Source organism: Prionailurus viverrinus, chromosome B1 (genome assembly GCF_022837055.1).
Source record: "Prionailurus viverrinus isolate Anna chromosome B1, UM_Priviv_1.0, whole genome shotgun sequence".
Taxonomy (NCBI): Eukaryota; Metazoa; Chordata; class Mammalia; order Carnivora; family Felidae; genus Prionailurus; species Prionailurus viverrinus.
Genome location: NC_062564.1, coordinates 144,493,065 through 144,513,062, shown reverse-complemented (window position 1 = coordinate 144,513,062; position 19,998 = coordinate 144,493,065). Strand labels below are relative to the sequence as shown.

The following is a 19,998-nucleotide window of genomic DNA, read 5'->3' as shown; positions in this document are numbered from 1 at the left end:
CTCTCTCACTGCCCCTCGCCTGTTCATGCTCTGTCTCTCTCTGTCCCCAAAATAAATAAACGTTGAAAAAAAAAATTAAAAAAAAAAAAAAGAACTACAGATTAATGCAACAATGTGAATGGATTTCAAAGTATTGTGCTAATCCTTTGGACTCATGGAGCAGGAATCTTTAAGACATCAGGGTTTAAATCCCAGCTGAGTGCCAGGGAAGCGTGGGAGTGGTTGGAGTGGGACAGACCACCTGGTTCACGCCTGAAGCATTGCAAGGATGGCCTGAACACAGTGGCTTGGGACACATGGTCCATAGAAGAGAGACTGGGTATGGCCATTTTTCTCCCCCTCACCAACAAAGTGGGGCTTCAGGGAACAGTAGGCAGGCCCACAGTGGAGGTGGGACCCACCTACAACAAACCACGCCCCTCAGCTCTTGGTACCTGCGTATCTACAGAAGCGGGATTGACGATGATTGAACCAGACAGCCCCTCCTCCAGACCAGTGTGGCCACCAGTTCCAAGGCACCCAGTCAGTCACACCCTGACTACCATTACTATCACTATCCTGGTTCAAACCACCGTAATCTCTGCTTTCATTATTATAATAACCTGCAAGCTGCTCTTCCTACTTCATCCCTACAGACTCTTCTCCCCATAACAGCCAGAGTGAGCCTCTTTTTTTTTTTTTTTTTTTAAAATTTTTTTTTCAACGTTTATTTATTTTTGGGACAGAGAGAGACAGAGCATGAACGGGGGAGGGGCAGAGAGAGAGGGAGACACAGAACCGGAAACAGGCTCCAGGCTCCGAGCCATCAGCCCAGAGCCTGACGCGGGGCTCGAACTCCCGGACCGCGAGATCGTGACCTGGCTGAAGTCGGACGCTTAACCGACTGCGCCACCCAGGCGCCCCCAGAGTGAGCCTCTTGAAAAATAAGTGAGATCATGTCATACCTCTGCTCAAACTTTTTCTCCCTTCCATTTAGCATAAAAGCCAGCATTTTTACAATGGCCTGCAAAGGTTTATATGATCTTTCCACAACCACCCCCCTTACCTCTGTGACCTTATTATCTCCTACCACTCTGTGGTTACCTATTATTCTGATGTTCCATATTGACCTTTTGTATTTCCTCTGCCTGACTGCTCTTCCACCATAGTCTTCGTAGCTGACTGCCATACCTTCTCCAAATCTTTGCCCACATATTACCTTTTCAGTGAGTCCTCCCTAATCATTGAATTTAAATTGTAAACTCTTCATGTACTCCCAGTCTCCCTTGTAATACTTTTAAAAAACAGTAGTACTTAATATATTCTAACATACTCATATAATTTGCTTGTTTTGTTATTTGACTCCCTTCTGCCACAAGAATATAAACTTGACAAGAGCAAGGTGTTTGTTTATTTTGTTCATTGATCTACCCCCTGTATCTCAAACAGTGCCTGGAACATTGTGAGGACTCCTGGGGAGGTGCAGAGATAGCAGACTGAAACACACACCTAGTGTTTCTGAGAAAGACCTGTTTGTCCAGGAGCTTTGGATTGAGGGGCAGGCTTTCGGTTTGGCACACATGGGTGGGGTGTGCTCCATAACCGCTCTTAGAGAACAGTGGCCAATAGATGCATTCTTTGTTCTCTCCCTTGTTCCAGCTTTCCAGTATCTTCTATAAAGGAGCTTACATTACTCTCTGGTGCTCTGATTTTTGCTACCAGGGGATGCCTCTACATCACCTAGGTTTGGTGGTGGCATTCCCTAGGTCATGGCTATACCTTACAGAGATAGAGTTCTTAAATAGCTACTGCCCCACGGGATACCACAGCAAGAGGCAAGTCTTTCTGTGAGAGAGGCTTATTAGCTTACATATATGGTAAATTAAATTATGATAAAGGCACCAAGAATATACAATGGGGAAAGGACAGTATCTTTAATAGATGGTGTTGGGAAAACTGGATAGCCACATGCAAAAGAATGAAACTGGACCACTTTCTTAGACCATACACAAAAATTCACTCAAAATGGTTTAAAGACTTAAATGTAAGAAAATAAACCATAAAAACTCTGGAAGAAAACCTAGGGAATAAGCTCCTTGATATCGATCTTGGCAGTAAATTTTGGATTTGAGACCAAAAGCAAAGGCAACGAAAGCAAAAGTCCACAATTGGGACTACCTCAAACTAAAAAGTTTCTGCACAGCAAAAGAAACTATTAACAAAAATGAAAAGGCAATGTACTAAATGGGAGAGAATATTTGCAAATCATGTGTGTGATAAGGGGTTAATATCCAAAATATATTAAAAAAAACTCCTACAACTCAACAGTAAAAAAATAAACAGTTTTAAAAATGAGCAGAGGTTCTGAACAGACATTTTTCCAAAGGAGACATACAGAAGGCCAACAGGTAAATGAAAAGACCATCAAAGTCACTAATCATCAGGGAAATTCAAGTAAAAACCACGGTGAGCTATTGCCTCACATTTGTTAGAATGGCTACAGTCAGAAAGAAGAAAGGGGTCAGGCTACAGGGGGGAAAAAAAGAAACATGAAATGTTGGAAAGGATGTGAAAAAAAGAGATCTCTGTGTACTGTTGGTGGTAAGTATATATTGGATCAGCCACTATGAAAAACAATATGGAGTTCCTCAAAAAAACTGAAAATAGAACTACCATATGATCTAGCAATTTTACTTCTGGATATTTATATGAAGAAAACAAAACACTAACTTGGAAAGATACATAGGCACCCCCATGTCATTATAGCATTATTTACAGTAGCCAGGATATGGAAACAACCTATGTGTCCAACAACAGATGAATGGATAGAGAAAATGTGTGTGTGTATACATACACATACATATATACACCTATGTAAATAAAATGGGATATCATCAGCCATTGAAAAGAATGAAACCTGGCCATTTGTGAGAACATGGATAGACTTTGAGGACACTATGCTAGGTGAAATAAGTCAAAGCAAATATCTTATGATCTCACTTATATGTGGAATCTAAAAAAACAAAACCCACCACAAAACAAAACTAAAAAAACCAAGCTCCCTGATACAGAGAACAGATAGGTAGTTTCCAGAGTTGAGGATTGGGAGTGGTGGGCGAAATGGGTGAAGGGAGTCAAAGGTGCAAGTTTCCAGTTATAAAATAAATGTCCTAGGGATGTAATTTACAGCATTGTGATTGTAGGTAATACTGTATTGCATATTTGAAAGTTGTTGAGAGAGTAAGGCTTAAAAGTTACCACATACACAAAAATTTATAACTGTATGGTAACATATTAACTAGACTTATAATTTTGTAATATATACAAATATCAAAACATTATGTTGTTATACCTAAATCTAATATATCATATGTTAATTATACCTTAATTTTAAAAAGGTAATAACTGGAATAAAACAGGAGTGGAGCAAAACCGTATTGGGCATAAACAAGGCCAGTCCTGCCTTGAACTTCCTGTGGTGTTTGTTATGTTCTTTTTGGTGAACTTTGTCTTTTGTGTGATATGTAGATGAATCTGGAAGGCTTCAGCTTCAAAGACAGGAAAACTCCACTACTGCATTTCCCATAGGCTCACATGCCTGAGACTTAAAACAGTGTCAGTGTGAACATAATGCTTGAAACGTGTACAAACCCTCTTCCTTTTGACCAAACTTTTTTCTTTAATGATGTTATTGCTGGGAGTCCATTCAGTGTATTAAATTGTATCTTAAATTGCTTAGCCAGTGGGGTGGGAAGAGGTTAGAGGTTTTGAAGGCTGAAGATTAGAGATGGGTTTTGTAAAAATGGGTGCACTTTATTTAAAATGTTTACTTGAGTAATAATATATGTATACATGTATATGTACAGAGGAAAATACACATAAATGTATAGCTTAGTAATTTTCACTAACTGAATATATCAGCATAGTCAACACCCAGAACTAAAACCAGCATCCTAAATGCTCTCCTTGTTCCTCTTCAAGTTAATACCTCCTACTCAGAGTAACCGTATTCTGACTCTAATGCTATAGATGTGTTTTGCTTGATTTTGTTACTCTGTATGAATTAAGTCATACAGTCACTTAAATGCATAAATGTTAAGATTTATCCACATTTCTTACATATGGTTAGAGTTTATTCATTTTCAGTGCTATACAAAATACCATTGTATGAATATAACGATGTATCCATTCTACTGTTGTTAGCCATTTGGATGGTTTCCAGGTTGGGGCCATTATACATAGTGTACTATCCCAATACATTATTTTAATGTATTTTGATTTATATATATGCATAAATTTCCTAGGACATTTCACAGTTTTTTTTTAAAATTTTTTTTTCAACGTTTATTTATTTTTGGGACAGAGAGAGACAGAGCATGAACAGGGGAGGGGCAGAGAGAGAGGGAGACACAGAATCGGAAACAGGCTCCAGGCTCCGAGCCATCAGCCCAGAGCCTGACGTGGGGCTCAAACTCACGGACCGCGAGATCGTGACCTGGCTGAAGTCGGACACTTAACCGACTGTGCCACCCAGGCGCCCCCACAGTTTTTTATCTATAGTCCATAAACTCTAAGTGTTCTTTGGCGTTACAGTCAATATATTTACTATGTGTACCATACTCAAATGAGAGCTACAGTTCCAAGTATTACCAAATCCTTCCCTTCTTGGTGTTCTCACTAGACTTTTTCTAAAATTCACTTAGGTTTTTAACATGTATTTTGGTTAAGTATGCATATTAATGTGTTTTATCGCATCGTGAGTACTTTTTAGTACTTTGTTTTACGTGCTTGTGTATCCCAGCAGCTGGCACGGTATCTGAAAAATAGTAAGCTGGGTGAGTGAATGGTGATAGTCATCATTATTGCCAGAGATTAACACAGCAAGTTCCCCTAGTTATGTGAACCATCTTGCTAGGGTAAAATCCTTGCTTTAGTTCGACATCTCAGAGTCAAAGGGTTAGGAATGGGAGGTGATCACACTCTGAGAAGCCTACAGTAGGGTTCAGAACTGAACATGGTGTGTGGTTAGAGGGAATTGCTGTGGCTTTACAAGCCTCTGGGAGATTTCATGTGTTAACAGCAGTGATTCCAAAGGATAGTGTGGGGGCCAGATATAAATAGCAGGACACAAATGGGGTAATGTGCCACTGCCAGGCTACTGCTGGGGGTGTTTATAAAAAGAAAAGTATTCCCTTCTCAGCTCTCACTGTCAACAACCTCCTATCCTGAAGACACGCTTACCACAACTGAAAGAGTGGGGAAACAGTTTGAGACCTAGCATCATTTAAACTTCCTCCACAGGCAGAAAAGCCAGGTAAACATTTTGACTTATTTACACTCAGACTACGGAAGTAAAGAATTTTCAAGAAAACCCTAATTCAGAGCTTGCTTGGCACGTACTGCCTCATGACAATTATCTATCAAGTATTATATTTGGAATCATTTTTAGAAAGTGAAGTTTAACACAAAAGTAACATTTTGGTAGTATATGTTAGTATCTCTAGTGAAAGAAGCTGCTCCTGAATAAAAATAGGAATGTGGGGCCAAAGGGAAGACTTTCCTTTCCCCCGTGCTTTTCATTCCCATTTGCAGATGCCAGAATATGGTGAATGGTAGGATAAAATAGAGGTCTCGGTTCAGTTCCAGTAATGTCAACTTTGTTGTAGGTATGTGGAAGGAACTGTAGACCGACCTTTAATTGACTCATTTAATGGCTGTGAGATAGCTTCAGCTCTTGAGGGCCTCTTCCCCTCCTGTTTACCCCCTTTCAGTCTCATAAACATCGGGACAAGGATTGGGCATATGGCCAATAGAGTTGTATAATCTTATTAGAATTGTTGCTTACCAAGTGTTTTCTTATTTTCATTCCCACCATCAGAAATGTATGCAAGACACTTGTTTTATCCTTGAGCTTCTTTTGAATGTAAATATTTGGGGGAAGGAGGACCCCTTGGTAACTCTCTGGTTTGTACCACTACTGGGCTCATCATTCCTTTCATCCTACCCAAATATGTGTGACTTGGTTTGCAAAGACGTTAAGAGAATGCATGATGTGCATGGACAGTAACTACTGGAGACCTTTTGGAAACTGGGAACTTGGAGATCACCAATCTAAAATGGTGATTTTTAGTTTATATTATTTCTTGTGTATGCTGAGGAGAAACTTAGAGACAGGAAGAAATTATGACTACCAGTGACTGACTATGGTAGAAGAGACAACATGACTGGAAATGGATAGATTTAATCTTGAACAAATTGCTAAAGTTCTTGGAGCTTTTGCTTCCTCATCTGTAGAATGAGAGTCTTAGACCACCAGACAAATTATAATGGCCCTTACAGCCATTGGAAACTTATTGATGATCACTTCCTGACCATCATGATACTCTCACCACGAGTAAAAATATATATAGTGTGTCATCCTGCTGTACATACCTAAACCTCTTTTTTAAGACAACTAAATTGGAATTTCTCCCTTTTAATTTAGAAGAGAAAAATGAAGACAGGACATTTTGATATGGTCACCATGCTGCTGGTAGCAGTGATTCTAATGGACATTTTCCAGGTAATGTTTGGAATGGGAAGTATGTGGTCATTGGAATGGGAACTCTTGATATAATGTTGCCTGAGGCATCCATGTGGGTTGATGATGGAAATGAGAGCGGATAGAATAGGTAAACTTGTTTTTTACAAGTAGCTTTTATTTTTTCATTTTATACTTTGATACAGGCTGACTGTAGAAAGTTGAAAAAATTAAAATTAAGCAAACAGAGGAAACTGAAAATCATCCACAGTCCCTCTACTCAGAGGGAAAGAGTCTTAATCTGTTGGTGTATAGTCTTCTTGGTTTTTTTCTCTCTGTGTGTGTGTGTGTGTGTGTGTGTGTGTGTGTGTGTGTGTGTGTGTAATTTAGAAAAATGGGTTCACAGTGTGCATACTATTTTTTTGCTTTTTAAGTTACTGCTGTGCTACAAATGTCTTTGTCATTAAATGTTCTTAAAATATGTATTTGGTTCAAATAAGACGACAGTGCAGTGTTTGGTTATGTGTATTTTATTGAACTACGTAATGACCATTTTCTCACATCTAGTGTTCTTTTTTTCTGATAGAACTTTCATGATTTTATTTTTTGCAGTTGAATCTTCAAGCATTCTGTAACATATTTTTATGTATATATGAGACTGATATCTCATTTGATTTCTTTACCCACCATGCTTGCTTCACATCGCTACTGAATATCTAATGATTTGAAGTCTCTTCTTTAAAATATGTTAAATTATTAAAATGTTATTTTTGAATTTAATATTCTGATCCCTTGTCTGTGGAATCATTGTATATTCTGTTGCCTGTGCTTCAGTATGATTTTTTAAATTGAGGAATAAAAATGTCACATGTCAAATGTCACATGTCATTAAAAAAGCACACTTTTAAAGTGCATAATATATGGTGGTTTTCGTAAATTCACTATGTTGTACAATGATCACCATTATCTCATTACAGAACATTCCCATCACCCCAAAAAGAAGCCCTGTAGCTATTAGCAGTCAGTCCCAATTCCCTCTTCCCAGCATCCGCTGGCAGCCATTAATCTACTTTCTGTTTCTTTGGATTTGCCTATTGTGAAAATTTAACCTGAATGGAATCATGCAGTATCTGGCTCTTTGCGGGGCTTCTTTCACCTAGTATATTGTTTTCAAGGTTCATTCATATTGTAGCATATACTAGACTTCATTACTTTTTAGAGCTGAATAATTCCATTGTGTGATTATGCCACATTTTGTTTCTCCATTTATATATTGATGGACATTTGGGTTCTCACTTTTTGGCTTTTATGAATGAATAATTCTGCTCTGAATTTTCATGAACTTTCGTGTGAACATGTTTCCAGTTCTCTTGGATATATACCTATGAGTAAAATTTCTGGGTCATATGGTAACTTCATGGGGTTTTTTGTTTGTTTTTTTAATTTTTTTTTAATGTTTATTTATTTTTGAGACAGAGAGAGACAGAGCATGAACGGGGGAGGGTCAGAGAGAGGGAGACACAGAATCGGAAACAGGCTCCAGGCTCTGAGCTGTCAGCACAGAGCCTGACGTGGGGCTCAAACTCACGGACCGTGAGATTATGACCTGAGCCAAAGTTGGCCGCTTAACCAACTGAGCCACCCAGGCGCCCCGGTAACTTTATGTTTTAATATTTGAGAACTGCCAAACTGTTTTCCACTGTGGCTGCACTATTTTATATTCCTACCAGCAATGTATGAGGGTTCGGTTTCTCTACATCTTTGCCAACATTAATTCCCCCCCCCCCCATTATTATGGCCATTCTAATGGATGTGAAGTGGTATCTCCCTGGGGTTTTGCTATGCATTTTTAACATTGTTTTGTAACATAATTTTCATGTGTGTTCTGTGAATGTTCTGTAATTTGTTTAACCAATTTCTTTTTGTGAACATTCAGGCCATTTTCACATTTTTAATAATATTTTTGTAGGAAATTTGAGGTAATTACATTGCCTTAGTTTGGGATTTTGTTTCAGTGGATGAATCAGAGGAAGAAAATATAATCAGTGTGTTCATGTAGCCTTTTGGACATGTCCCTTAATGTCCATTCAGTTGTCCCTGAATGGTGGTGGCACTTGTGAACTTTTTCACTGCTCAAGGCACTCACTGTACAGAACACACAATCAACTGTGGCCTTGCGCCAGAAAGACTGGATGTCTAAAATTAAACCTGTGGAGACTGGTTAGAGGCATGCGGAAAAGACTGGAACATACTGGATATGATATGATGTGCCTCTGATATGATGTGAGGAATGTGGGAAGTCATTTCATGGTGTGCTATCTTATAATATGTTAAGTCTCGAAGATAAATCAGACATCAGTGCCCAAGATACCTTGTGGTACGTTCTGTGCTGCAGAGAAAAGTACCTTTCTTGGGTAGGAGATGGCAGTGATTTGATCTCCTGTAGCTCAAATTCCCACATCAGGAAACTGACCTACAGACCCAGGATCCTGTTCAGGGGTCTCAAGGACTTCCCCAGAAGAATATTTTGTAGCTGGTAATAAAGACAGTTTCTGATGCTAGCACAGTCTCTTCATTTGTAAAGTGGTGTTATGAATTGTCTATCCTTTCATAAGAGTTGTTACAAGGAGAAAATTAAAGTCTTCTGAAAGAGCTGCATCAATGTCAGTGGTTTTTATCACTGGAAACAGGACATTTTGTTTAAAAGGACAGATTCTGGGGCCAGATTTCCTGGCTTCAAATCTCAATTTCAGACAGGTTAATCTGTCTTACTTTCCTCATCCTTAAGAAGGGACTGTAACAGTACCTACCTCACAGGGTTGCCATGAAGATTAAATGAGTTCATTAATATATATGAACACTTCGTGATTGGCATACAGAAAACACTCTGGAGAAGTTTGTTAGGTCTTAGTGATGGAGTGATCCCAGAGGGTGACTGGGAGGAGGATACCTGGGAAAACTAAAAAATGAATAGATGGTTCTGTGTACGGACCAGGTTGTTGTTGGTGGTTGTAGTCAGTAAGATTATAAGTTTGGTCTTAGACTATTAACATTTGAATGGTCTTTGAGCAATTCAAGTGGAATTACTAAGTAGGCAGTTGATAATACAGGTTTGGCACTTACAAGGACAGATCAGAGGTATTTAGATGATAATTGAAACTATGGACATGTATACAATTGCCTAAGAGTAGAGTTGAGAGTTAAAAAATAAGTATCCCAGGAGCGCCTGGGTGGCTCAGTCGGTTAAGCATCCGACTTCGGCTCAGGTCATGATCTCATGGTTCATGAGTTCGAGCCCCACGTCAGGCTCTGTGCTGACAGCTCAAAGCTTGGAGCCTGCTTCCGATCTGTGTTTCCCTCTCTCTCTCTCTCTCTGTGCCCCTCCCCTGCTCATGCTCTCTCTCTGTCTCTCAAAAATAAATAAACATTAAACAAAAAAAGTATCCCTAAGAAACTCAAGCATTTAATGGCTAGTAGGATATGTTGGGTCTTCAAAAGAATATAAGAGGTGTTCCTTAATGAGAGCTGTTTGGGTGGAGGAATGGGAATGATAAGCCAGATTGGGAAGGATTGAGATATGAGTGGAAATGAAATGGAGATGACAAGGGTAGACATTTCTTTCAAGAAGTTTGTGAGGGAGAGAAGAGTGATGTTAGGAAGCAAATAGCCAACCTGGGTTTTCTATTTTGCTTTCTTAAATCGATTATTTCTCTCTCTCTCTCTCTCTCTCTCTCTCTCGCTCTCTCTCTCTCCATCCCCCTCCCCCTCCCCCTCTCTCTCTCCCTTTCCCTCTCCTTCCCTGCCCTTAACTCTTTCCCCTCACTCCACCACAAACTTTCATGCACACACACTACTCACACACTTTATAAGACTCATTCACGTGGAGGATGCAGCTTCAACAGCCCCTGGCTAAGGATCTTTTTAACATTTCAACTGAGGTCTCCAGCTTAGGTTGCAGCTTATGTAGCCAATGTACTATTGCAAGTATAGGATAGTGGAAAGAGAAAATGGTAAGGGCATTATCCTTTTGTTTGTAGATATCCTTAAATGGTGTCCGTGGGCATATTTGCTCATTCTGTGTTTTGATCTATAGGCCAGAGTACAGGGTTTTCATTTAGTTCACTTGAATATTTTGCTAGTTGCTATGCTAGAAGCTTGGAATTGAAAAGGTAAATGTGATACAAATCCTTGAGGAACATATAGTAGTTCATGTATTCCTATCATAAAATAATGAAGATAACCACAGTTTGTTGAAGGCTTAGTATGTGGTAGGCATTTTGGGTAGGGGCTTTGCATATATTCATTTTGTCATTAATTCTTTACATGACAGTCTTGCAGTTAAGATATTTTTTCCTTTAGATGAAATAATTGAAGCTCAGAAACATCGAGTAACTTTCTCATATCCAACTAGACCTATTTATGGAATTTGAACTCAGATCTGTCTGGCTCTAGGCTAGTGCTAATTACATTCACCACCCTGCTTATTATGTTATATGTATCATTTAAAGATATATTAGGCCCTTTTCAATTGTATATGACAGAAACACTATTCAAACTAGCTAAAGCAAATAGGGAATTTATTGATACTTATAACTGAGGTAGAATAAAGTCTTCAGGTACAGCTAGACCCAGGTCCTTAATTAATGTTATCAGGGCCTTGTCTCTCTACCTTTTAGCTCTGCAAACCTTCCTTTGTTGGCTTTATTTATAAACAGGATTCTCCATGGAACTAAAAGGATAACTATTGACTGCCCCAAGCCAATATTATCCTTAGAGCTTATGAATACAGAGGAAGAAAGCTTTTTTCCTCCCCGCTGCGAGTGCCCTGGTTTTTAAATCTGCATCATTGCTTATCATTGGAGCCAAAGGTGCAGAATCAGTCCTACTCCAACCACATAGACAAGGGAGAAGGAATATTTACAATTATGTGTTTATCATGTACAGTATTTCACACGTGATGTTTGATTCATTTAGCAGTCTTAAGGGGTTGAGGCAGTCTAGCTAAGAATATTGTTCAAAACCAGATTGCCACTCATTTCTTCGCTTTCACACTCATTCTTTCCTCTGCATCATAAGGTTCAAATGAATGAGTTACAGGCATAATTGTTGCCATACTTCTCACTGCTCACGTTTACTATTTAATACAAATAGGTCACAGCTGAGAAGAGTTATAAGTAGCAATGGAATATACTTCCTACATAAAAGTCATGTCCAAAGTTGTTTCTAAGCAAGGGAGAAATTCTAGGCAGGGCATGAGAGGGTGGGGACAGTAAATGAGCGAAAATAATATACGGCAAATATCTTCTTTCAAGGGTGTTAATTTCCTTTTCCTTTTCCTTTGAAGGTGAAGGCTGAAATGTTAGACATGGCAGAAAATGCATTTGATGATGAATACCTGAAATGCACTGACAGAATGGAAGTCAAATATGTTCCCCAGCTGCTCAAGGAGGAAAAAGCAAGCCATGCACTCTTGAAGGCTGTGTGGGAAAATGCAGAAGTAAAGTGGGAAGCCAGGAAGACGCAGATCTTTCTCCCTATGAGTTTTAAAGATAACCATGGAATAGCACTGATGGCATATGTTTTGGAAGCTCGAGAGCAGACTGCTTTTTACCGTATGTTCAATGAAGCTGTGAGGATGGCTGGTCTCTCTCGAAAAGAATATGTCTATGACTTCCAGTTCAAAGCTTTTCATTTTTACCTGACAAAAGCCCTGCAGTTGCTGAGAAGACCTTGTGAGGAAAGTTACAAAAATGTGGTGTATAGTGTAAGCCGGGACACCTCATTTAAATTTGGAGGGCTCAACCAAGCCAGATTGGGCCATTTCACTCTGGCATATTCAGCCAAGCCTCAAGCTCCTGATGACCAACACATTCTGTTAACCATCCACACGTGCTTTGGAGTTGACATTGAAAATTTTTTGGATGAAGAAAGTGAAAGAATTATTTTAATACCTCTGAATGAGATTTTTAATGTGTCACAGGATGGGACCAGCAATAACCTTATCCTTCAAAGCACAAACAAGACCTGCAGCCATTACGAGTGTGCATTTCTAGGTGGTAAGTATCTCTGTTCTCTCTGTGCTTGTCTGGAAGGGAAGGAGTGGGATTCTTAGCCCCAGGGAAAGGTCAGAAAAGAAACTTTAAGGTATTTTAAAAGAGAAATGATGCTGATGGTCTTCAGTCTACCTACTTTCGTATAATTAGGTTTTTTTTCCCTGAAATGTAATTTTATCAAAAGAATACATTTCTAGCATTCTAGAAGGTTAAAGAAATAAAATACTGTAGGGCTCCGGTTCTCAACCAGGGGCAGTTTTGCCCTGCTGGGTCATTTGGCAATAACTAGAATTTTTTGATTGTCACGGTTATGCCTACTTGCTACTAGTAGTATCTGATGGGTAGATGCCAAGGACACTGCTAAACAAAATGCACAGAACAGTCCTGCTAACAAAGAAGTACCTGGTCCATAATCCTGCTTGTAAGGCTTACAATGAAAAATAGCAGCTCCCTGCCCCACCACTCCCTGTCCCCAATTTTCACTCCTCAGTGGTATCGATTTTTAATTTTTCAGCCAAAGTTTTTAATTACAGGCTTCAGAATGTTATCTCTTGATTGTTAGATTTTTAGACCTCATCAGTTACATCATCAGTAATTCAGACTCTATTCTGTTCCACCAATCTTAGCATGTTGGGTTTATGGATTCATATTTGCAGTGTGACTGTTGCAGCTATAGGCCTCAATCCATGTTCAAGATAAGAAGAAAGGATGGGGCGCCTGGGTGGCTCAGTCGGTTGAGCGGCCGACTTCGGCTCAGGTCATGATCTCACGGTCTGTGAGTTCGAGCCCCGCGTTGGGCTCTGTGCTGACAGCTCGGAGCCTGGAGCCTGTTTCCAATTCTGTGTCTCCCTCTCTCTGACCCTCCCCCATTCATGCTCTGTCTCTCTCTGTCTCAAAAATAAATAAACGTTAAAAAAAAAAAAAAAAAAAAAAGAAAGGGAAGGGATCCGGATGGCAGCTAAATCTGCCTGTTTAATAAGGAAAGTAAAAGCTTTCCCAGAAACTGCTAGTAGATTTCTGATTCTGTATCATTAACCAGAATAGCTACTTGGTAATTTATAACTTGAAGAAAAATGTGGAAAGAAGGTAATTAGCTTTTCCTCTCAAGGGTAGGGAGGCAAGAGAGAAGGGAGTTTGAAATAGCTGTTATAGCAGTAAACCAAACATATGTGATAACCACCATCCTCCTCCTCAGTGTTTGTGTATGTCCCCTTTCCAGTCTTCCACTGTAGTAAAGACTGGTACCTTTTTAAATACCTCTTTTACCCAGAGTTATTAGTTTTTTTGTATCCTTAGTTTTTAATATCCCATCCATAATTCATCCCCAAATCCTTATAAATATAAATCTCTTCTTTTTTTTGTTATAAAAAAAAATTTTTTAATGTTTATTTTTGAGAGAGAGAGAGTGAGAGAGTGTGAGCAGGGGAGGGGCAGAGAGAGGAAGATACAGAATCCAAAGCAGGCTCTAGGCTTCGAGCTGCCCCAGAGCCAGATGTGGGACTCAAACTCATGAACCATGAGATCATGACTTGAGCTGAAGTCAGACACTTAACTGACTGAGCCACCCAGGTGCCCTGAAATATAAATCTCTTCTTAATACATCAGACATATCAGACACTCTTATGGGGTTTTTTTTTTTTTTTGAATATACTCCTTCTGGATTCTCCCATCAAACTGCTCTGTGATATACTCTTTAGGCCTGCTATTGAATCTCTAAAATCTCTCCTCACAATTATTGAGACTTTCTTTTGCTTCTTCCCTGTGAGGAGTCCTCTATATCTTAGATTTTTCTCCTCTTTCTTGAATTACTCCTTTGTTTGGCAGGGGTATGGGTTCTCTAAAAGTTTTCTGAGAAAAGGGACAGTGAGGGAAATTTTTAAGACTTTACATGTTTATAAAGTCTACTTATAGGCTTGAGTAATAGTTTGTGTAGGTTTCTATTTCTGTTTTGGAAATATTTTCCTTGGAATTTTGGAGTTATTCTTCCATTGTCTTCTGGTTTCTGGTGCTGCCGTTAAAAAGTATGAAGCCATTCTAATTACTAAAGCTTTGAATGAGACCTTATTTCTTTTCTCTGGATGGTTTTAGAATGTTTTCTTTATCCCCAGCATTCTGAAATTTAATGATGTTGTGGCTTGGTGTATGTGAGTGAAAGATTAACAAAACCCTTTCTCCGTTATCCTGTGGGAATGACCTCCTGTTGCTCTTCTCCTCACACTGTTTCTCTGTAATCTGCTGAAGGTTGAATGGCAGCTGTGTAAACATGGAACACTGTGTAAGGGTAAACATAGCCCTTGATTGGTAAAATGCATCTGAGCTGGGAGGGTTGTGAATAAACTATAAATACTTGGGGGAAGCCATAGTTTTGGGCATTCCTGAATGTGGTATGACATACCCAGGTGTTTTTCTTGCTGAGTCCTGAAACTGCACTCATGGACTGGTCTCAGAGATATCATTGTCTTTATGTGGCATGAGGCTACTAAACTAGAATGGTTCCTCTAACCACTTGTATAAATGTGTTTCCTTGTACCTGAGCTATAATTCTGGGATTAAAGAATAGCCTTGGGCAGCTGTGAGGACTTGCGCCAAAGGTATGTATCTGCTGCTGCCCTGCTGCTAAATAGTGTGCAGTGTTCCTTGCCTTCTGTTCTTCTGCCAAACTAAGTAAACAGGTGGGAGGAGAGCCTTTTTGGGTCTTAGCAGTGTGACGGTCTAGCTGAACCCAAAACCAAAACCACTGATGAAGCAGAATGAGTATTACAGTAGGGCTTCAGAAGTGAGATAGACTTTTAGACTTTGATTCAGTATGTCCAAGGCACTATGAGATAAAAAAGAACAGGTAGGGAAGCGCTGATAAGGCATCATGCCAGGGTGGGAGGCTGATGTGCTTTTGATTTATTGGCAGAAACTGTGTGGTCATTGAGGTGCCTTGGGGCACAAAATTTAAGGAAGATCCTTATTCTTAGGATCATACACTTGTGCCATCTGCAAACTTGCATGATCCTAAGAGTAAGTGCCTTTTAAATTTTGCACTCATAGGCACCTCATTTGCCTCACCCTAATCCTGGACCTGAGTTGCAAGTCAGTGAAACTATTCACCTTAAGAGGACAGATGAAGACTAGAGCGAGTAAATTTGCATTGAGGGGAAAAGTACCCATTCCCCTCATCAACCATACAATGGACCTGTCCAAAAACCAAGCCAGTTAGAGCTGATTCATACCAGCTCTTGGGAGCTGATTGTGGGCATACATCTCTTCCCAGTTCCTCATATATCACAGGAGTTTGAAGTTAACCATGGTTGAGAGTTTTACCATGGAAATCAGTGAATGCTACAAATTAGGACCCCACCACCCACCCCAAAACCTGTTCACCTAAACCACATTATAGCCAAGAAACCCATTTGAAGCTAGGCTGACAAAATGATACCACTTTTGGTGTTCCTGATGCATTCAGCCAAATGCCATTTGTGGAGGCATTGGTTACACAGAAGCCCTGGCTGCATTAGCTGTATGCCAAATTAATCACTGATATCTGGTTGATAGACAAAAGATGGGCAGTGGAACCCACAGAGTTGGTTGTGAATTGGATTATAAAGAACAAAATGGGTGGAGCCATTGGGTTGACTAAGAATGAGCCAGGGCTCAGATCTGCATGTGGAAGTGCAATATGAGCTCCTGTGAGGAGGGAAGAGAGGAATATGCATACCACTGTGGGCATCCCCACAAGGTCAGGCAGAGGCTGCACAGCAAGTTAATGTTCAAACCAGCCACAGGAGAGACATTTGTGGAGGCTCACAGGCACGATTTCTTTGGAGAGCTCTGACAAAGGCCACTGCAAATGATTGTATACAGATTTAATGCTAAACTGGAATCTAACCAGCATCCTCTGCTGCTATCTAGAAACAGCTAATGGGATCTCAGGGACAAAACCTCTCAAAGTAATAATTACAGGTAGGCTGTTTTAGAAAAGGTGAAGGCAGGTATCTGATGGAAGCCTGAGACACCAGAAGGGAGATTGTTCGCTCTTCTGTGAGGGCTTCCTGAGCAGCAGCAGGTGCACACTCCTCTCTCTGGTCATGAGAACAGGCTGACACCATTTTTAACCCCTCCTGTCAGCACCAGTGAGCTTCAGAGAGAGGTACAGAAACTAGTGGAGGCTTGAGGTGCTTATACCAAGCCCTTGCCTCCCTGTACTCTGAATGTCTTTTTTTTTTTTTAAACTGTGGACTTGAGAGCCAGAGCAGCAGTGGGCCCCTACCCCAGAAGACCAGCACAAGTACTAAGTCTACTAACCATAGAATGCTGCAAAGCTTCAGCTCTAGGGGAAATAGGATCTAGCCTTTTTTTTTTAAGTATTTTTTTTTAAATGTTTATTTACTTTCTGAGAGACAGACAGAGTGTGAGCAGGGCAGGAGCAAAGAGAGAGGGAAACACAGAATCCGAAGCAGGCTCCAGGCTCTGAGCTGTCAGCACAGAGCCCGATGCGGGGCTCGAGCTCACGAACCGTGAGATCATGACTTGAGCCAAAGTCAGACACTCAACCGACTGAGCCACCCAGGTGCCCAAGGATCTAGCCTTTTTAAACAAGCAGATCAAAACACACAGGGTTAAAATTTTCTACACACTAGACAAGGCCAAACACTCCCACTGTAGGCAAGGAGAAGCACTGCAGAGAACTGACCTAAGGAAAAGAACAGGCAAAACACAACAGTGCACACAGCATATACCAAAAACACTTCCTGAGGTGTATCCTGAAGCCCTGAACAGCCTATGACTTCTTAATACAGCTATTGCTCTCAGGAGCAGGAAACATAACAGGCTTTCCTAACACACAGAAGACTGAGATCTAAACAAAATGACAAGCTGCAGGAATTCTTCCCAATACAAAGAACAAGAAGAGGTCATGAGCAGGGATCTAATCAAAATAGGTATAAGTAATATGCCTGAACCACAATTTAAAACAGCACTTATAAGGGTACTACCTGGACTTGAGAAAAGTATAGAAGACACCAGGGAGTCCTTTATCATGGAGATCAAAAGACCTAAAAACTAGCCTAAATAAAAAATGCAGTAACCGAGATGCTAAACAGACTGTAATGACCAGGATGGAGAAGCAGAGGAATGAATAACTGATATAGAAGATAAAATAATTGGGGTGCCTGGGTGGGTCAGTCAGTTAAGTGTTGGACTTTGACTCAGGTCATGAACTCAAAGTTCGTGAGTTCAAGCCCTGCATTGGGTTGTCTGCTGTCAGCACAGAGCCCACTTGAGATCTTCTGTCTCTCTGTCTCTTTGCTCCTCCCCTACTCATTCCCTCTTTCTCTCTCTCTCTCATAAATAAACATTTAAGAAAAGATAAAATTATGAAAAATGATGAAGCTGAAAAGAAAATGAAAAGAAAATTACTGGATCACGAATGTATACATATGGAACTCATTGTCTCCATAAAGCATTATAACGTTTGTATCATAGGAGTCCCAGAAGAAGAGAGGGGGAAAGGGGAAGAAGGTTTATTTGAGCATATTATAGTTGAAAACTTCCCATATCTGAGGAGGGAAACAGACATCCAAGTCCAGAAGGCACAGAGAACTCCCATCAAAATCAACAAAGGCAGGCCAACACCAGGACATATCAGTAAAATTTGCAAAGTACGGAGATGAGCAAAGAATCCTGAAAGCAGAAAAGGAAAAGAAATCCCTAACCTACAAGAGAAGACAAAAAAGGTTAGCAACAGATCTCGCCACAGAAACTTGGCAAGCCAGAAGGGAGTGGCATGATATATTCAATATGCTGACTGGGAAAAATATGAAGCCAAGAATCCTTTATCCAGCAAGGCTGTCATTCAGAATAGAAAGAGAGATAGAGAGTTTCTCAGACAAACAAAAACTAAAGGAGTTCATGACCACTAAACCAGCCCTGCAATAAAGAGTAAAGAGGACTCATTGAATAGGATAGAAAGGCCAAAAGCAACAAAGACTAGAAAGGAACAGAGAAAATCTCCAGAAACCCTGATTTTAGAGGTAGTACAGTGGCACTAAATTCTTACCTAATAATCACTCTGAATGTAAATGCACTAAATGCTCCAATCAAAAGACATAGGGTATCAGATTGCATAAAAATATTAAGACCCTCAATATGCTGCCTATGAGAGACTCATTTTAGAACTAAAGACACAGCCAGATTGAAAGTGAGGAGTTGAAAACCATTTCTAATGCTAATAGATGTCAAAAAGAGCCAGAGGAGCCATAGTTACATCAGACCAATTAGATTTTAAACCAAGGACTCTAAAAAGAGACGAAAAAGGGCACCATATCATAATAAAGGGGTCTATCCAACAAAAAGAGCTAACAATTATAAATACATATGCCCCAAACTTGAAACACCCAAATATAGAAATCAATCAAAACATAAACTCATTGATAAAAATACCATAATAGTAGGGGACTTCACCCAACTTACAGTAGTGGACAGATCATCTAAGCAGAAAATCAACAAGGAAACGATGGCTTTGACCGACACATTGGACCAGATGGACTTAATATATATTCAGAACATTTTATCCTAAAGCAGCAGAATACACATTCTTCTTGAGTGAACATGGAACATTCTCCAGAGTAGATCACATAGTGGGACACAAATCAACCCTCAACAAGTACAAAAAGATCAAGATCATGACATGCGTATGTTCAGACCACAATGCTATGAAACTCAAAATCAACCACAAGAAAAAATTTGGAAGAACCACAAATAGCTTGGAGATTAAAGAACATCCTATTAAAGAATGAATGGGTTAACCAAGAAATTAAAGAAGAAATTAAAAAGTACATGGAAGCTAATGAAAATGATAACACAACAGCCCAAAACCTCTGGGGTGCAGCAAAGGCAGTCATAAGAGGGAAGTATATAGCAATCCAGGCCTTCCTAAAGAAGAAAGAAAGGTCTCAGATACACAACCTAATCTTACACCTTAAAGAGCTGGAAAAAGAAAGCAAGTAAAACCCAAATCCAGAAGAAGATAGGAAATAATAAAGATTAGAGCAGAAATCAATGCTATTGAAATCAAAATAACAGAACAGATCAATGAAACTGGGAGCTGGTTTAAGAATTAACAAAATTGATAAACCCTTAGCCAGTTTGATCAAAAAGAAAAAGGAAAGGACCCAGGGGGTGCCTGGGTGGCTCACTCAGTTAAGTGTCCGACTTCAGCTCAGGGCATGATCTCGCAGTCCATGAGCTCAAGCCCCACGTTGGGCTCTGTGCTGACAACTCAGAGCCTGGAACCTGCTTCCAATTCTGTGTCTCCCTCCCTCTCTGCCCCTCTCCCCCCTCAAATAAACATTAAAAAATATATTTTTTTTTCAAGAAAAAGGAAAGGACCCAAATAAATCAAGAATGAAAGAGGACAGATCACAACTAACACTGAAGAAATAAAAACATTAATAAGAG

The 19,998-nt window shown here is 39.9% G+C and overlaps 1 protein-coding gene across 9 annotated transcripts in view; it reads left to right on the top strand.

Moving 5' to 3' along the window:
• ART3 (ADP-ribosyltransferase 3 (inactive)) overlaps positions 1-19,998 on the top strand; it is a 143,086-nt gene that overhangs the window by 102,452 nt on the left and 20,636 nt on the right. For 8 of the 9 annotated variants that reach the window (XM_047857163.1, XM_047857162.1, XM_047857164.1 and 5 more), the window contains 2 exons: positions 6,464-6,541; positions 11,844-12,555. In XM_047857163.1, coding sequence (XP_047713119.1) covers positions 6,473-6,541; positions 11,844-12,555 — 781 coding nt within the window. In that variant the 5' untranslated portion in view covers positions 6,464-6,472. Of the gene's footprint in view, positions 1-5,179; positions 5,294-6,463; positions 6,542-11,843; positions 12,556-19,998 lie in introns of those variants that run through there. The other variant, XM_047857165.1, reaches the window with a different exon arrangement.